Below are 14885 nucleotides of genomic sequence, written 5' to 3'. Positions count from 1 at the left end.
GTCTGAAACTTATCCAGAATAATAAACTAAAATGAACAACACTTGAAATTTAGCTCAGGTGCCCCCCATGTGTCTTCACCTTGACTGGAGTCCACGGGCGGTAAATTAAACTGATCAGACATGATTTGGAAAGGCACACGCCAGACGCCACGAGGTCACAAGGAACTGGCTGCAGAGCTTAGACCCAGGACTATTGCAGGGCACAGATCTGAGGAGAGCGACTGAAAACATAACGCTGCATAACTCTCAAAGGGAAGGAGTTTGGCTCAACCTTCTGTAGAGAGGTGGGGGCCTCTTCCACTCAGATCTCTTTCTTTTGTGTTCAATGGGCCTCAACTATACAGTAAACGTTACATTTTGTGGTGACTTTGGAGACGTTGGTTGTGTTGAGCCATTTAAAATTGTTCTTGTTGGACAAACAGCTGAAATGTTGAAAGTTCTGCCAACGCACCTACTTTTCAGTGCAACCCCTGTTAAAAATCCTCCACCACCAGGTGTAGTCCTGCAGCCTCCTACATCCCAACCCTGAATGCTCTAAATCTGCAGTGATGTCGACATTATGCAACTTCAGCCAGCAACACATAAGGGGAATTTCCTCCCCCGCTGTAACAAATGACAGTGAGCAGACCACACTCGCCACATATGGAAGCACCATCAGTAAATGGTGTTTCCATATGCTGATTACTTGTTTGATGATCTGCTCAAGCAGTGACCAACCTGAAATCATTCATTTAAGCTGTGATACTCAACATGTACCGCACTCAACAAAAAACACCCGCTGGTGGCTTTAATATAATAATAGGATCCGTTTTTAGCATCTGTCAGCACATAGTGTTAAAATCAGCTCACATTTACCAACAGTGGCGTTTGAGCTTTATTTTTTTTTTATTTACTGTATGTTACCATAATCATTATTAAAATACATCTTCTTAGCAGAGAACTTTTACTCTTCTACTTTAGATAAAACATTGATTTCCACGTTCCATCATTTTGAAAATGATGGAACGTGAAAGTGAAAACGTGCCTCAAATCAAAAGACACACACGCCCATACTTCAAATTAGTTTAAAATGTGAAAATCAAGCTCAGGACTGGAAGTTGTTTGAAAGGAGAATCGACATTTATACTGTATTTTGACTATTTAATCCCATTTCTATGATTTTCTATTTATAAAGCTGGTCAAATTTCACAAGCTGCCAAACTATAAACGACTCTGTTGTGTTTCACGTGTGCCGTGTCTTCTGGTTTTTGTGGAATTAAGCTAGAAAGTGAAGTTTAGAAACAAGGATTTTAGATTTGATCTGCGTGTGACTTGGTACCGATGGGAACATGCCTGAAGACTGTACGACTTTCCCAAAAAACTGGACGGCTCAGACACAGAGACGGTTTCCACCGACTCTGACAGCTTTTTAGTCTGACAGTCTGGGAGCAGCACACACCTGCCGACTTAATGTTTTTCATCTGTCGACTGTCAGGAGCCGCTGAGTCACAAAATCCCACTCTGATTGGTGCAGACGGTGCACGGCCCCGTGATCAGGGCAGCTCACGCAGCCTCCTCCACAGCCCTGAGCCAGTGGGACCAATCGGGAGCAAGCAGGTAGAGTGAAGGAAAAAAACTGCTCTTACGGCCTTAATTCTGTCTCTGCAGGCACAAATAGCATCTGAAATGCGGCAGCAAGCGTGCTGACTGGAATTGGAGAGAAATCACATTCCTCCTCCTCTTTGATAAAGCTGATGGTTCAAAGTGTTGGGGGAATCCAGCAAGTGCAATGATTTGTCACCACTACATGATGTTAACTTTGAGTCCTCTCTCTCCCCTCTGTCTCCCTCACTCTGTCCCTTGTCAGGCTGAATGCCCCCCCCGTGTTTTTGATTCTCCTATCTGCACTTTCACAGCGAGGTGATGTACCCAACACATACTCAATTCAGTCTTAAAAAAAACAACACATTACCACAACCGCATTCTGACAAACTGACACAGCAGCCTTCTTCTCAGCAGCTGTTTACCAGGTCTTATTTTCCTGGATGGTGATCACGTGAACAACAAAATGAGATTTCATTAGAAGATGCTGGCAAGTTAACAGTTCTTCTGTGAAAATGACAGGAAACAAACACGGCGGGGGAATGTCCGACTTCTCAGTTACCAGCACAGCACCTGAAATGTCCCTGCTCTCTGTCAGTGTATCTCCTTTGTCAGCATTTCAAGTACTATTTTGAAAAAATGGGAAGAGGTTAGAACGTTTTCACAAAACCTTTGTAGTTTCTTGCATTTTGCGTTGTGAGAAAATCACATTGAGAAAACATGTGAGAAGTTTTACAAACTGTATCTTAACATAGACCAACATAAGACTTGTTTTAATTCTGATGGAAATGAAGCAGCCTTTTTGTTTTGGTACACATAAATGCAATGTTTCATGCAAAATATTATAGTCAAATAATTGAATATACATTATTCTGCAATGGGCCAGGCATAAGTGCTGTTTCTTTTATTTGATTGTCATTATTATATTGTTACATCTTATTATTACAAAATATAAATATGTTTTGCTGATAATGCATAAGTCCACATTTGAGAATTCATACTGCTACTTTTATGTGGTTGCCTGAGTACTTTATCCTTAGTTCTGTGTTGCACGATTTGACTGACACAAATGATCAATATTAGTAGCCTTAGTTTTATTTAAACATTTTTTGAACAAAGTTTGTTTTAATTTGTGTAGTTTTTTTTTTTTTTTTTTTTAGGGAGGAAACAGAACATAAACGCAGTGTTACGTGTTAATGAAACGTGTGGGTTGGACACTTTACTGTAATACAGAAAAATGAGGTGGTAATTAACTCACTAAATGTGTGGATGATGAGCAAAGATTCAGGGCAGAAGCATGGTTATTATTTTCTGAATAAGATTTAGTTTCCTTATGATTGTTACAGACACGGAGTGTTAGTTGGCATTTAAACTGCACTTTTCTACCTCATCACTATCCAAAGCACTTTACAAATGTCCAAACCAATTATATTAATCTTAATAACCTCTGCATATTATATCTAACAAAACCTGTGGCATAATACAGTAGAAAGTTCATAACTTTTAAGTTGGCTCCACATTAGACTGAAAACATTCAGCTCGTCACTGTGAGCAACAAGCAGAGACGTAATAAACCCTCCAGCTTTTCATCTACAGCCTGCTCATGTCATTGTTTCAGCACAGGCAGGGACAGAAAGTAGTTCTTCCCAAATTCGGCCATTTGCAGAAATGACTCTTCCCTAAATATTCTCGAGAACGTATATGTTACACATTTGAAAGTTGAGAGACATTTCGATTTTTCAGTCAGGTTCATGTCAGGTTCAAATTATGATAATGTGACATTTCTGTTACTTATTATTTTGAGGAAACTTAGAGTAGTAAGATGGTGGTTAAACAATACTTGCATCACAGTATGAAGTTCCCCTGTACTCAGTAGGTGGTGTCAGACTCATGGGATCAAGTCATGTTTCATGAAAATCCTTTTATACGTTCACTGGTTTCTGAGCTTTTCTTTTTCACTCATTCTACACAAATTGAATTTGAAAAATGAAAAATCAGCTTTGTGTGCCATCATAAATCGAATTCCCCCTTTTTTTTTCTGTCACATGTTAAATTATTGCTGATGGATATAAACATTTTCACACCACCAAGAAATAGAATTTAAATCATTTTATTTAGCTGACAAGAGCAGAAAGCAAACCACACAGTAGATAAGCTGCAGGTAAATCATTTTCATTGACCTTTCATTGGAATATGCAGAGCCAACACATAATTACAGATGTTCCCATCAAACCCAAATAACAATAAAACATTTCAAACTTTTCAGGGGTTAAGTTATAAGAACCATTAAAGGGGCACATGAATAAAGAGGAGAGAGTCATAGCTATGATTATGATCTTTGTCCCTTAAATGTAAAATTATTTCAAAGAGTCAATGATTTTGCCAAAAATTGTCCTCAAGACAGTTATATAACATGCGAATGATCCAACAAACAGCAAATCACTATAAATACAGAAAATTTCATAAAAACCTTCTGTCTGTAGTTGATTATTTTAAAACTGCATTAATAATCAATCAATTTTTATATTAGTACTTGATTAACACACTTATGTTGCACAAAACTTCCAAATGATTTCTGATCCTACAAGCGACCAGGAGGATAAAATAAAAATAAAAAACGTATATGATGAAAACGTATAAAATAATGTATGACTCATATTTATTATAGATGGTCGATAAATCTTCCAGCTTCCACAGCAGAAGATTATTAACTAAAGACCATTATGACTTCAGAAACATCTAAACCATGTTTTATAATATAAAAATGATAAACCAGACTGAGAAATCATGTATAAATACAGGCAGGTGATAAATTAAAGGAGAGCAGCTTCAGTGGCATCGATTCTCTAAATCTTTACTGGACGTAGGAACGTTTTTGCCTCCTCTGGAGTTTTGACACATCTTGGTTCCAACTACACCAAAAAGGTCTGATGGCTTGAAAGGCTGCAGCATATGGTTTAATATGGATTTGATTTCTAAGCCAGTGAACCTGCGTGAATACATAAACATTCACTGTTTCATTCATTCACTAACTTATTCACATTCTTTTCCTTTAATTCGTCACCTGTTCATATTTATTACAGAACTTGCATGAAAGTATAGCTGCATTTATGTTGATATAAAGCACCAGGGTCAGTTCTTCTTGCTCAGCCATTGTTTTGTCATATTAACCTGATTTAATCTCTACCTCCTAATCTGCCTGAGTGTATGAGCTGCTGATGCAGGAGCTGATTTTCCTGTACTTAAAAAAGCAGACGAGCCCAATGACGACCAGCAGGAACACAGCAGCAGCAGCAGAACCCCCAATGAAATGTGACTTTTGTCGACCAGCTTCCACAGAAGATCCCTGAGAGGCTAAGAAGAGATAAAAGTGTTAGCTCCTTCTGCTCTGCCTTCAGCTACAGTTACCTGACTGTCTCACCTGATAAGTCTTCTCCTTAGCCCTACAACACACTCTAATCCAGACCACTTCACGTGCTCCCTGCCAGGATTTCTGAACATTAGACTTCATGTAATATTGTAGCTCTTCCTGCCAGTTTGTCCCGGACCTGTTACTGGATCATTTAAGCACCTTGTTGCTTTACATTGCCTGTTCCTGTGTTTGGAAGTCTGGGGTTTGGACTGTGTTTTGCACCTCGTCTGGACTATGATAATGCTTGTGCACATCCAGTTCATGGCCAGACTATCTGGAGGTTTGTGTAAGAACACACCAGAGAAACACGCTGCTGCACTGTGGCTTGTTTTTTCCTAACAACAACTGCAACAACAAAATGCATTAACCACCTATCAGGTGGTTAATGCATAACACAGACGGGTTCAATTCAGTCTACTTTTTGACATATGGAGAAAATCTGGTCAAAGTTGACATTTGTGTTATTAACAGCATAAAATTCAAAATACCTTGTTTGGACAGTTCTTTTATTTTTTGAGTACTTTCACTACTGGGCTTTAAGTAAACTTCTGAGAACGTACTATTCCTAAATGAAAGTGCTATTTGTACAAAGTACTTGTATTAGGGTTGTTTTGGTAAATGCTCGCAGTTTTCATTGAGTTTTAAGATGTGTACTTTTAGCGTCCTGCTGATCGGTAAGTTAAAAAACAGAGTCGAGTTTTCCAGTTGTGGAGTTAAACTGTGAAACTGTAGGCAGAGGAGGATAACACGACTGAAGCTCCTAATAACAGTAAGATTACGCCAGACACAGATGAACTGCGGTGAATCACTTCAGGAAATGTGGTAACTCACTGTGGTTTGCAGGATGATCCTCGTCCATGAGAAAGGTGCAGTTAACTAGAAAACAAAGAGAACGTGCTGAACAAATCAGGAAATGTGTTAAATAAAAATTAAAAGAGTAAATGTTAATATTAATTTCAGATGAAGGTCGTAACTGATCGTGATTCCCTGCAGTGCTTTGTGGGCCAAATCTCCGCTATGACCATGAGTCAAACTCCAATTACAACTAATTTAATTACAACATTCATTGGAGGCTCAGTTGTTTTGGATGCTCTATTTTGTTGTGGTCCATGTGATGAATGTGATACTAAAGCTAAATTAGATTATGTCAGGTGATGAAATTTAACATTTACAAATAAACAGCTGAATAATAGAATTATGAAGTATTCCTAAACATTTAAGGTGTCTCCTGATTAAATCCCACGTTACCCAGAGCACAGTTAAAACTGCAAGATGAAACGTGAGTCAGATGTAGCATGAAGCTGAACATCAATGCACCGTCGTCGGCCTCCCTCTGCTCGGCTACAGCTCTGTTCCAGCCTGCCGCACTCTGAGCATAGTCGTCCCTAAACTAGGATTTAACAAAAACTGCAAAACACTCTGATTTGTTAGGAGGCTCATGGCACTTAAAGGAGGCCTTCACTGATTTTGAACTTGCTCCTACACCTACATAAATGCCGTTAAACTTGGAGGAACCTTTAGTTCTGATTCACTGCGGAGTTTGTAATCACTGTCAACCTCCTTCTCCAGAGCTCCCCAAGATGACATCACTTTGAACTCCTAATGTGAAAAGCTCCAGGTGATGTCACCTGGAGGAGTTTTTCAGCTAGAAGCAGGGAAATCTTTTAATACAGGGAAGTCAGGGGGACGTTTCAAAAGCTTAACACCCTAAATTAAAGCCATATAGAAAGCATGTGGAAAATGGGTGAAGTCGCCCTTTAAAAGCCTTTAGAAGCAAATATCTGCACTGTGCTGTTCTGTGAGTCTGTGTCATAACAAGTCTGACTGCACCTCTCGATGTTTCAGAGCATTTTTCTATTCAAAAAATATGAGCCAAGGGTTTCAAACTGTAGCTTTAAGCAGCAGAAATGTTAACCACTCCACCATTTTTATTTCGTTGTTTTATATGTCCTTTCCATGCAGGACTCACCCGTGCAGCTTGTTTCCTCCCAGTCAATCTGAGGGAAGAAATGAGAAAAGGGAAATGGCTTATTGATAAGGAGGGGAAAGTCTACAATCTACTGAATCTACTTCCGGCCACATAACCAAACAGTACATTTTCTTTCTCCCTCATTATTGATTTATGGATTAATATCTACGTGTGCTTGTATATGTGAGACTCACATTTTGCTTCTCCCACTTTGTGTCAAACTTGGGCTCCAGAAACAACTGGTACCTGTTCCACTCACTAGAAAGACTTGTGACTCTGCAGGAGAGTGCTGATAAATTTGGAGCCATCAGCTGATCTGTAAAAGAAGAAACAGCGTGTTCAACACATCGTTTCAAGAATAATCTAACATAAAATATCATACGTGGGAGCAATGACGGCTTCATCATCCAGACTCAATCAATTGGTGGTTTCCAGACTGTGAATGTAGCACAGAGCTAAAAGACACTCACCCACACCAAGACTTCTCGGGCAACCTGCAAAAAACAGAAGTTACAGTTGAGTATGAAGTAAACGGTTTAAGAGAAAGAGGAAATGAATTAGCTTAAATTAGGATTTTTTGACTTGACCTTTGACTTTTGAATCACAGGATCTTGTACAGCAAACATCAAATAAAGTTTCTGCTCTCACCACATTTAATGGTATCTATTGTTTGATCTTCTTTCTCCAGCTCCACCATCCCATCTTCAGTTCTCAGGTTGGAGCAAACAACGTGAAGAAACTGGTCGAAACACACAGCACAACTGAAGCGTGCAGGTGGGGCGATGGAGGAGCAGTTAGGAACTGTAATGTTTCTAAACCACAGGTGACCTGTCTCACTGCTGGTGTTGTACAGCTTAATCGCCGTGGTGATGTTGGGGTTAGTGGAACACCGACAGCTCAGAAACGTCTGGGTGGAGAGAGACATTAAGACAAAGTGAACATTAAACAATGGAAAGTGACTTTCTGAGGGAAAGCAATATTGAGTATCTGCATTTGAGGGGTTTGACTCCTCCTGTATCTGTGTATAATAGATCTGCACACATCTAAATATGGTGAAGTTACACTTTATTTGGTGTCACAAAGCAGGAAGGTCAGTGCCATAATCCAAGCAGGTGGTCACACTCACTCACATTCTGAATGTCCCAAAGCAGATCACACTTGGAGGAACCGAGAAGTCGCTGCAGTTGTGTGATGTTGCATTGCAGAGCTGATGGAGACTCTGCTGCAGCTGAAGGAGGCGGAAATGCCTGCACGGCCACAACACCTGGAGGTGAGCAAACAATAAGGTGAAGCTGGCCCATAAGCTAATCTGTAACCCAGCACCAGCTGTCATGAATCCTGCTCTCAACGCTGTTCTACCTGCATTCCCACCCTGTCCTACGTCATTCTCTGCTCATTCTGTCATTCCCTGACTTTCCTGACTGTCATCATTTACCTTGGCCCTGTCTCGTTCCATATGTGCATTTTTGTTCGGCAATAGTAAATTCCTTCTCGCTACTTCTCGTTACTGTGCACTCTTTATTTATTTTCTGCATAAATACATTTTTGGTTATTTATCTATATCTGTCCCTGATTATTTAAAGGACACCTTCACTGATACTAAACTTGCTTTTCTTGGTTTTAGTTTGGGTAGTACATATAAATAATGCCTATATCTTTTTCTAACTGAAAAACTCCTCCAGATGACATCACTTGGAGGAACCTTCAGTTCTGAACATGTAGCCTCATTGCTCGTACTATGGAGGTTGTAATCATGGTCGACCTACTTTTCCAGAGCTCCTCCAGATGACTTCGTCTGAACTCCTAATGATGAAAGCACCTACAGGTGATGTCACTTGGAGGAGTTTTTTAGCTAGTAGCAGAAAAATATTTTAATATTGGGAAGTCAGAGGGAAATTTAAAAGCACATTTACTCCCTAAACTAAAGCCATAGAAAGCAATTAAAAAATTAGTGAGGTTGCCCTTTAAGTTCTGTTAATTTATTTGTTTGTTGATTTACCACTAATCTTTTTTGTTTTTTAACCAAATCCACCTTCATATCCAAATCATCACAACAGTGAAGGCCTGTTCTTATTGTACAGTGACCTCGTTACCACTTGGGGGCGGCTATAGCGCAGGTGGTAAAGGCAGTTGCTTACGGACCACAGGGTCAGTGGTTCGATCCCCTGGCTATATGTCAAAGTGTGTCTGGGCAAGACACTGAACCCCTAACAGCCCATTCCCATCCCCAGCTGTGCGGTGCCGGTCCAAGCCCGGTAGAAATTGGGCAGGGTTGCGTCAGGAAGGGCATCCGGCGTAAAAACTGTGCCAAATCAACATGCTCCGCTGATCAATGATCCGCTGTGGCGACCCCGAACTCACGGGAGAAGCCGAAAGGAGAGTAGTAGTAGACCTTGTTACCACTGTGACAATGGAGCTGAAGACCCAGAGGGATTTAGATGCATATAGCCACTCTACCATGCTACAGTCAAAGTTATGATAAAAAAATGAAACAAATGGAATTTTATTAATGAAGTCTGGAATGTTACAAGAATTGTTTTTAATTAAATGTAATTAAAATGCTAATTCTTTTTTTTAGTGTGTGATGGTAAATTTAAAAAAGACAGAGACGCTGAAGATTATACACAATAAAACCCACTATTTAAACTTCACCTCCTATTGAGCATTTATTAAATACAAATAATACCTGTGTAATGTAATGCAATGCAGTGCATTACTACTTTATACACTATAAGAAGAGGTGTTTTGGCCACCTCATCCATTTTAAACTGGCTGGCTAAAACATCAGAACCACCTGTTCTTATAATCCACTCCATCACGACTCCACCACCCACTCGGACCTCAATAATAAACGCATGGTGGAATTATCACTTTTCTGACAGTTTCAACATAACAACTGAGAGATTCTAACCTCGTAAAAGTAGAATTCATGGCAGAGCTGCTGCGTTGAATTATAATTTTATGCCCGATTGGTGTATAACAACTTTAACTCAGGACCCTGCACAAACCTTTAAAAAGAATAATAACTAAACATTATTACTAATGACTTAAAGTCAGAATTGCCAGATTCAGAGGTAATAACACTGTACAAGTAAGTACAGTATAAGTACAAGTAACTCAAACACTATTTTTAAAATGTAGAGTAGTAACTGATAAGGTAACAGTTCCTCACCACCTCTGCTATTAACTAATAATAACCTAATTAGCAGAAGTTCACCTGTTTCACCTGGAAAATCTGATCTGATTCATACACTTAAATGAGTTTTTTCTCGGTTTTCTTCTTCGGACCCACAAACAACTGTCCGGTGGTTGGAAGCAGCAAATTCACAAAACGCGTGATCACTGACGTCACTGTTACTTTTGGAAGCAGGAATTTGTCAGTAAACTCACCGACTGCCAGAAAGATTATCCACATTATCCAGAGATGCATGTCCACGCTGCCGCAGCTTCACGGTGGACCGGCTTCGGAGGGCGAGTAGCGCCTTCCGTTAATTTCCGTATTACCATAACAGGGGCGGACCAGGGCGGGAGGGGGCGGGGGCCCGGGCTGAAATCTGATAGGCATCTTATGGCGCTATTCAAAGTTGTTTGTATAGGTGTGTAAATGTAGAAAAGCGTAAAACACATCTGAAAATCAGCATTTAGGTTTAATAAAAACCTAAGTACTAATAGAATAGAATCTGACATTTGTTCATGTGTATCCGGTCTGACTGTCCACGGTTTCTGTCCAATTCTACTCAGCTGCTCCACCAATCACAGACACCTGGCTGCCATTTTGTTCCATCCCTCCTCAGTATAAATATCTGCCATTTTCTCACATAAGAAAATTGTTCAGACATCACCGCTCCCTCCCCTCCTTCCCCCTCAGAAACTGAGCTGTTAGCCACGATGCTAACCTTAAAATGGATGTAGGGAAAACCCGTCACGAGTTTGTTAGCACTCATAAAACACAAATGCAAACGAGATAGTTTTCAAAATATACAATCTACAGGTTACACAATAATGCTCTGACTGGCTGCTTCATCTGGAGTGGAAACAAATCACTATAATTATAGATTTAATCAGTAAGGCTGACGCTAAACCTGTAATGTGGCATCAAATGTCTTGCAGGGAGACTGGGACATATGTGAAAAAAGGCAATTTCATCATGTTTTATCATATAAAATGATGTTGGCATTGGAAGGAAGTTAGGCAGCATCTGAAGGACAGTACAGGTGAATTAAGTTTCTCATGAGGACAGAGAGTAAATCTGAATAATAGGATGGGGAAAAAGCACAGCTCCCAGTAGGGAATTTAATTTCCCTGGGGAATAATAACGGTGGATATGTCGTCACCTAAAACAATTTTCACTTGTCAACCAGTTGTTCCAGTTAGACACAATTGAGATTAGAAAGTGTACTGCAAATTTGTGACCGTGTAAAAGAAAAGAAATACATTACTTACACAAATCTGTATATTCAAATATTATTTGTAATCATAATTACTGGGTAATTAGACACACACACACAATAATGAGCTGGTTCAATTATTTAATACAAGTTTACATGATTTTCAACATAGTGAATTTAAAAAAGGTTTTTCAAATTAATTTGCTTTATTTCACATAAAATACAAGGTAAAAGGACGATATAATGGTAAAATAATAATGCCCCAAAAAGAAACCAAATTCATTTTACTAGAAATAAAAAAGGGGCGAAATACCTTTAAACGTTTAAATCATGAAGTTATATAACACTAACTTTTGGTCCCGGATCCCTGAGAGAAAACCTGAGCCATAAACTGAGTCTTAACCTCATATCAAGAAACGTTATTAACCATGGCACATCTCTCATTTATTAGAGAAATATACTAAATAAAATCTCCCAACTTCCACAGTGGAAGATAAATACGAACTATCAACAAGTTGTGACCACTACTTGTGGTTTAACAGCGAGATAACGTTGCTCCATGATCGGAGGCTGAAATAATTAAACTCAGGATGCCATGATGCACCGAGCCAACCACAAATCTGAATCTGTTTTAACAGTAGTTAAAGTCCCAATTCACATTTATGAATTTAAACAATTGATGCAGGAACTTGAAAAACTAGACGTTGTAGATATAGTTTGCAAATTGTCCACTTAGTTTTACGGTAACCAGGTTATTTCAGCGTCAGTGTTTGCAGGGGAAATGAGCTTTACTAAAATGGTCCCTGCTGACTAAAAGTGTGTTTGTAACCTCCTTTGTGATCATTCATTTCCAATGTCAACATAACCAAACAGCTCCCTACTAAAGAACCACAATTAATGAAAAAACAAAACAATTAGAACATTTGAAAAGTGTTGACTCAGTCATGGATTGAGGTCAGCTCGGTGTGTCAGGGCACTCATCGCTTTGGTAGAGCATCAGTTACGGATCCTAAAACAGCGGCTGCAGTTAGGACGACACAGACAGAGCATAAGTGCCTTTTTTTATTTTGAGGCATATTTTTTAAGCTTCCAAAAGCAGACCTCATTTAGCAGCATACAGTACAGTATGCGGCCATGTTTAAGTGTGGAAGTGCATTGGCTCATGTCCAGTCAGGACATCAGTACTGTACCTGACCAGTTGTCAAATTTTTGAGGAGATTGCCGAGCTTTACAGCCTGTGGAACTCCCCAAAAATCCTGAACATTTCTATGACTTAAACAAAGTGTCTGACTCTCAGAAACAAATCCTTCAACAATACAAAATTGTTACTGACACACATCTGTGAGGACGAGCCTTTTCAGGAGGGGAAGTTCTGAGGGAAAATGACTGAGTCGTATTTCTCAATGAACTTCACTCGCAGCGCACTGAGTCAGAGCCAGACCACAAAAGACAAAAATAAATCTGATAATGAATAGTACAAGTTACAATTCCCCAAGTAAACTTTCATCCATAACTTCCTTATTCTGATCTCGGTCATTTGATTCCTAAACCAATCCAGCTTATCTAGGTTGTCTGACTGCAGTTTTGTATATTTTCATTGACCCTAAGAATTGGTTTCACTGTTACGCAGACGACACAACCCAGTTTTTAACAATAAGATCAAAGTCACTGCAAACTGTCATTAACATCAATATCATAATCACTGTATTGACACAATATTTTCCATTGATCTGTCAGACAGAGCAACACTTGACTGACTTCAGTTCCGTTTGTGACCGCACAAAAAAAGTCTGCTCACCCAAGTGGTGAAGCCTTCAATTCGAATGACTAAAAACGGGTTTGAGCCTGAGACCTTCTGCAAGCCCTGTCCTGGTCCTTCCACAGACCAGATTGACTCAAGCTCATTTAAAATACATGTTAAAAAGAAGAAATTGGTTTAGACAAACTCTGACTTTCTTTCTACGTTGTGTAAATTATTTTTCTGTTTTGTTTTTCCGTAAAAACTAAAGAAAGAAATTTCCCTTTGGGCTCCTCGACTTTGCAATGCTTACAACTCATCTTAAAACCCTTATTTAAGATTTTTCTCAAAATTAATATTCTATATATTTATATATTAGTTGTACTATTTGACATAGATGCAAAACTCCCCTCCTAAAACATACTTTAAAATACTATTTATTATAATGTAAAATATATGTTATATATGTGGCAGTGGTTTATTTTTTATCAGTTTATTGTAGTAACACTGTATTTAGATCTTTTTTGGAAATAGGTTAGAATGTATTATTATTATTATTATTATTATTTTATTATATATAATAGTTGCCACATTAAGATCAGACTAATATTTTAAAAAAATCTTTGTTTAGGACAATTCTGATGGTCCATATGAAACCACATCAGTGTCTTTTCATCATATAATGCCAGACTTGATCTGCTGAGTTGCAGGAGCGTATGAAACTGTCCCGACCGCAGATTCTTGTCGTCTTCTTCTTCTACGCTTACAGATGAAGTACAGAACCACAGAGATGCCAACAAAGAAGGAAACAATCCCAATGATACCAAGTATAACTTTCTGTTCGTCTAGACACCAATTCCTAGAGATGCAGATCAGGGTGGAGTTTACTGCAACGACACAAAGACAGAGGAGACAGGTTATATCATATGTGTATATTTAAAACACTGTCATAACTTTACCTTTTGTTTCAGGGAGAGGTTGCACAGCACGTTTTTATTAACTAAAGTTATGATACAGGCTACCAATTACTTTTCACATTAAGATTTATGTAAATATAGGAGAGATTTAGAAATTACTGTAACCAGGTGGTGAAAATCCCCTATATCAAGGGTCACCAACATGGTGCCCGTGGGCACCAGGTAGCCCGCAAGGCGCACATGAGTAGCCCGCGGGCCTGTTCTAAAAATAGCTCACCATAGCGCCATTTACCAATGAGCTGCATCTAATTTTTTTGTTGCTATTCTTTTTTAAAAATCACATTTGAAAGTTATTGTTAGAAATCATTAATATGATCCGTGTCTTCGCATAGATAATAATATAATTAATTTAATTAATTATTAGTATTAACATATAATTAATGGCAAATTTTAGTATTTAATATTCATTGTTTTGAAGCAAAGGGAAATTTAAATGTTAATGATCACCACACTATGTAGAGTTGTGAATAATGACATCATTACAATGCAGTGTATGACTTTAAAACGAAGCGATAAGACCACTAATACTGTGTATGTACTCATAATGTACTTATTTCACTTTCAGTGCAGTATTTCGGCTTGTTTTTACACATAAAGGGTTCTCTCTTACAGATTACATAGTAAGTAAAGCACTATTTTCTTCCTGCTGGTTGGTGACCAGACGTTTTAACAAATTACTGAGATTATTTTCTACTTTTTCAATGAGTTTCAGTTTTCAATCAGCATTTTCAATCAGATTTCATATAACCTCATTATTTGACCTTATGTGCAAGTCTTCTTTATGTTTCCAGAAAAAGCACTGACTGACGTTTATTCCAGT

General features: G+C 38.7%; 1 protein-coding gene across 1 annotated transcript; it reads right to left on the bottom strand.

Annotated features, from left to right (window-relative positions):
* Nucleotides 1–3675: 3675 nt before the first annotated feature.
* On the bottom strand, nucleotides 3676–10647 carry LOC137131837 (uncharacterized). The gene is made up of 8 exons (XM_067513638.1): nucleotides 10353–10647; nucleotides 8093–8226; nucleotides 7611–7869; nucleotides 7433–7456; nucleotides 7157–7278; nucleotides 6963–6990; nucleotides 5825–5869; nucleotides 3676–4935 (listed from the first exon to the last, which is right to left on the bottom strand). The coding sequence occupies exons 1-8, from the start codon at nucleotides 10390–10392 to the stop codon at nucleotides 4772–4774; spliced, it is 816 nt and encodes a 271-aa protein (XP_067369739.1). The 5' UTR covers nucleotides 10393–10647; the 3' UTR covers nucleotides 3676–4771.
* Between the last annotated feature and the right edge of the window lie 4238 nt (nucleotides 10648–14885).

Source organism: Channa argus, chromosome 8 (assembly GCF_033026475.1).
Source record: "Channa argus isolate prfri chromosome 8, Channa argus male v1.0, whole genome shotgun sequence".
NCBI classification, from domain to species: Eukaryota; Metazoa; Chordata; class Actinopteri; order Anabantiformes; family Channidae; genus Channa; species Channa argus.
This window is presented reverse-complemented; position numbering and strand designations above follow the sequence as displayed.

Excerpts from the sequence above, each read along its gene's own strand:
- LOC137131837 (XM_067513638.1), bottom strand. The coding sequence starts at position 10,392 with ATGCATCTCTGGATAATGTGGATAATCTTTCTGGCAGTCG. Across the intron at positions 7,457-7,610 it reads AATAGATACCATTAAATGTG|GTTGCCCGAGAAGTCTTGGT; the intron begins GTGAGAGCAGAA and ends TGTTTTTTGCAG. Across the intron at positions 7,279-7,432 it reads CCCGAGAAGTCTTGGTGTGG|ATCAGCTGATGGCTCCAAAT; the intron begins GTGAGTGTCTTT and ends CTTCTTTTACAG.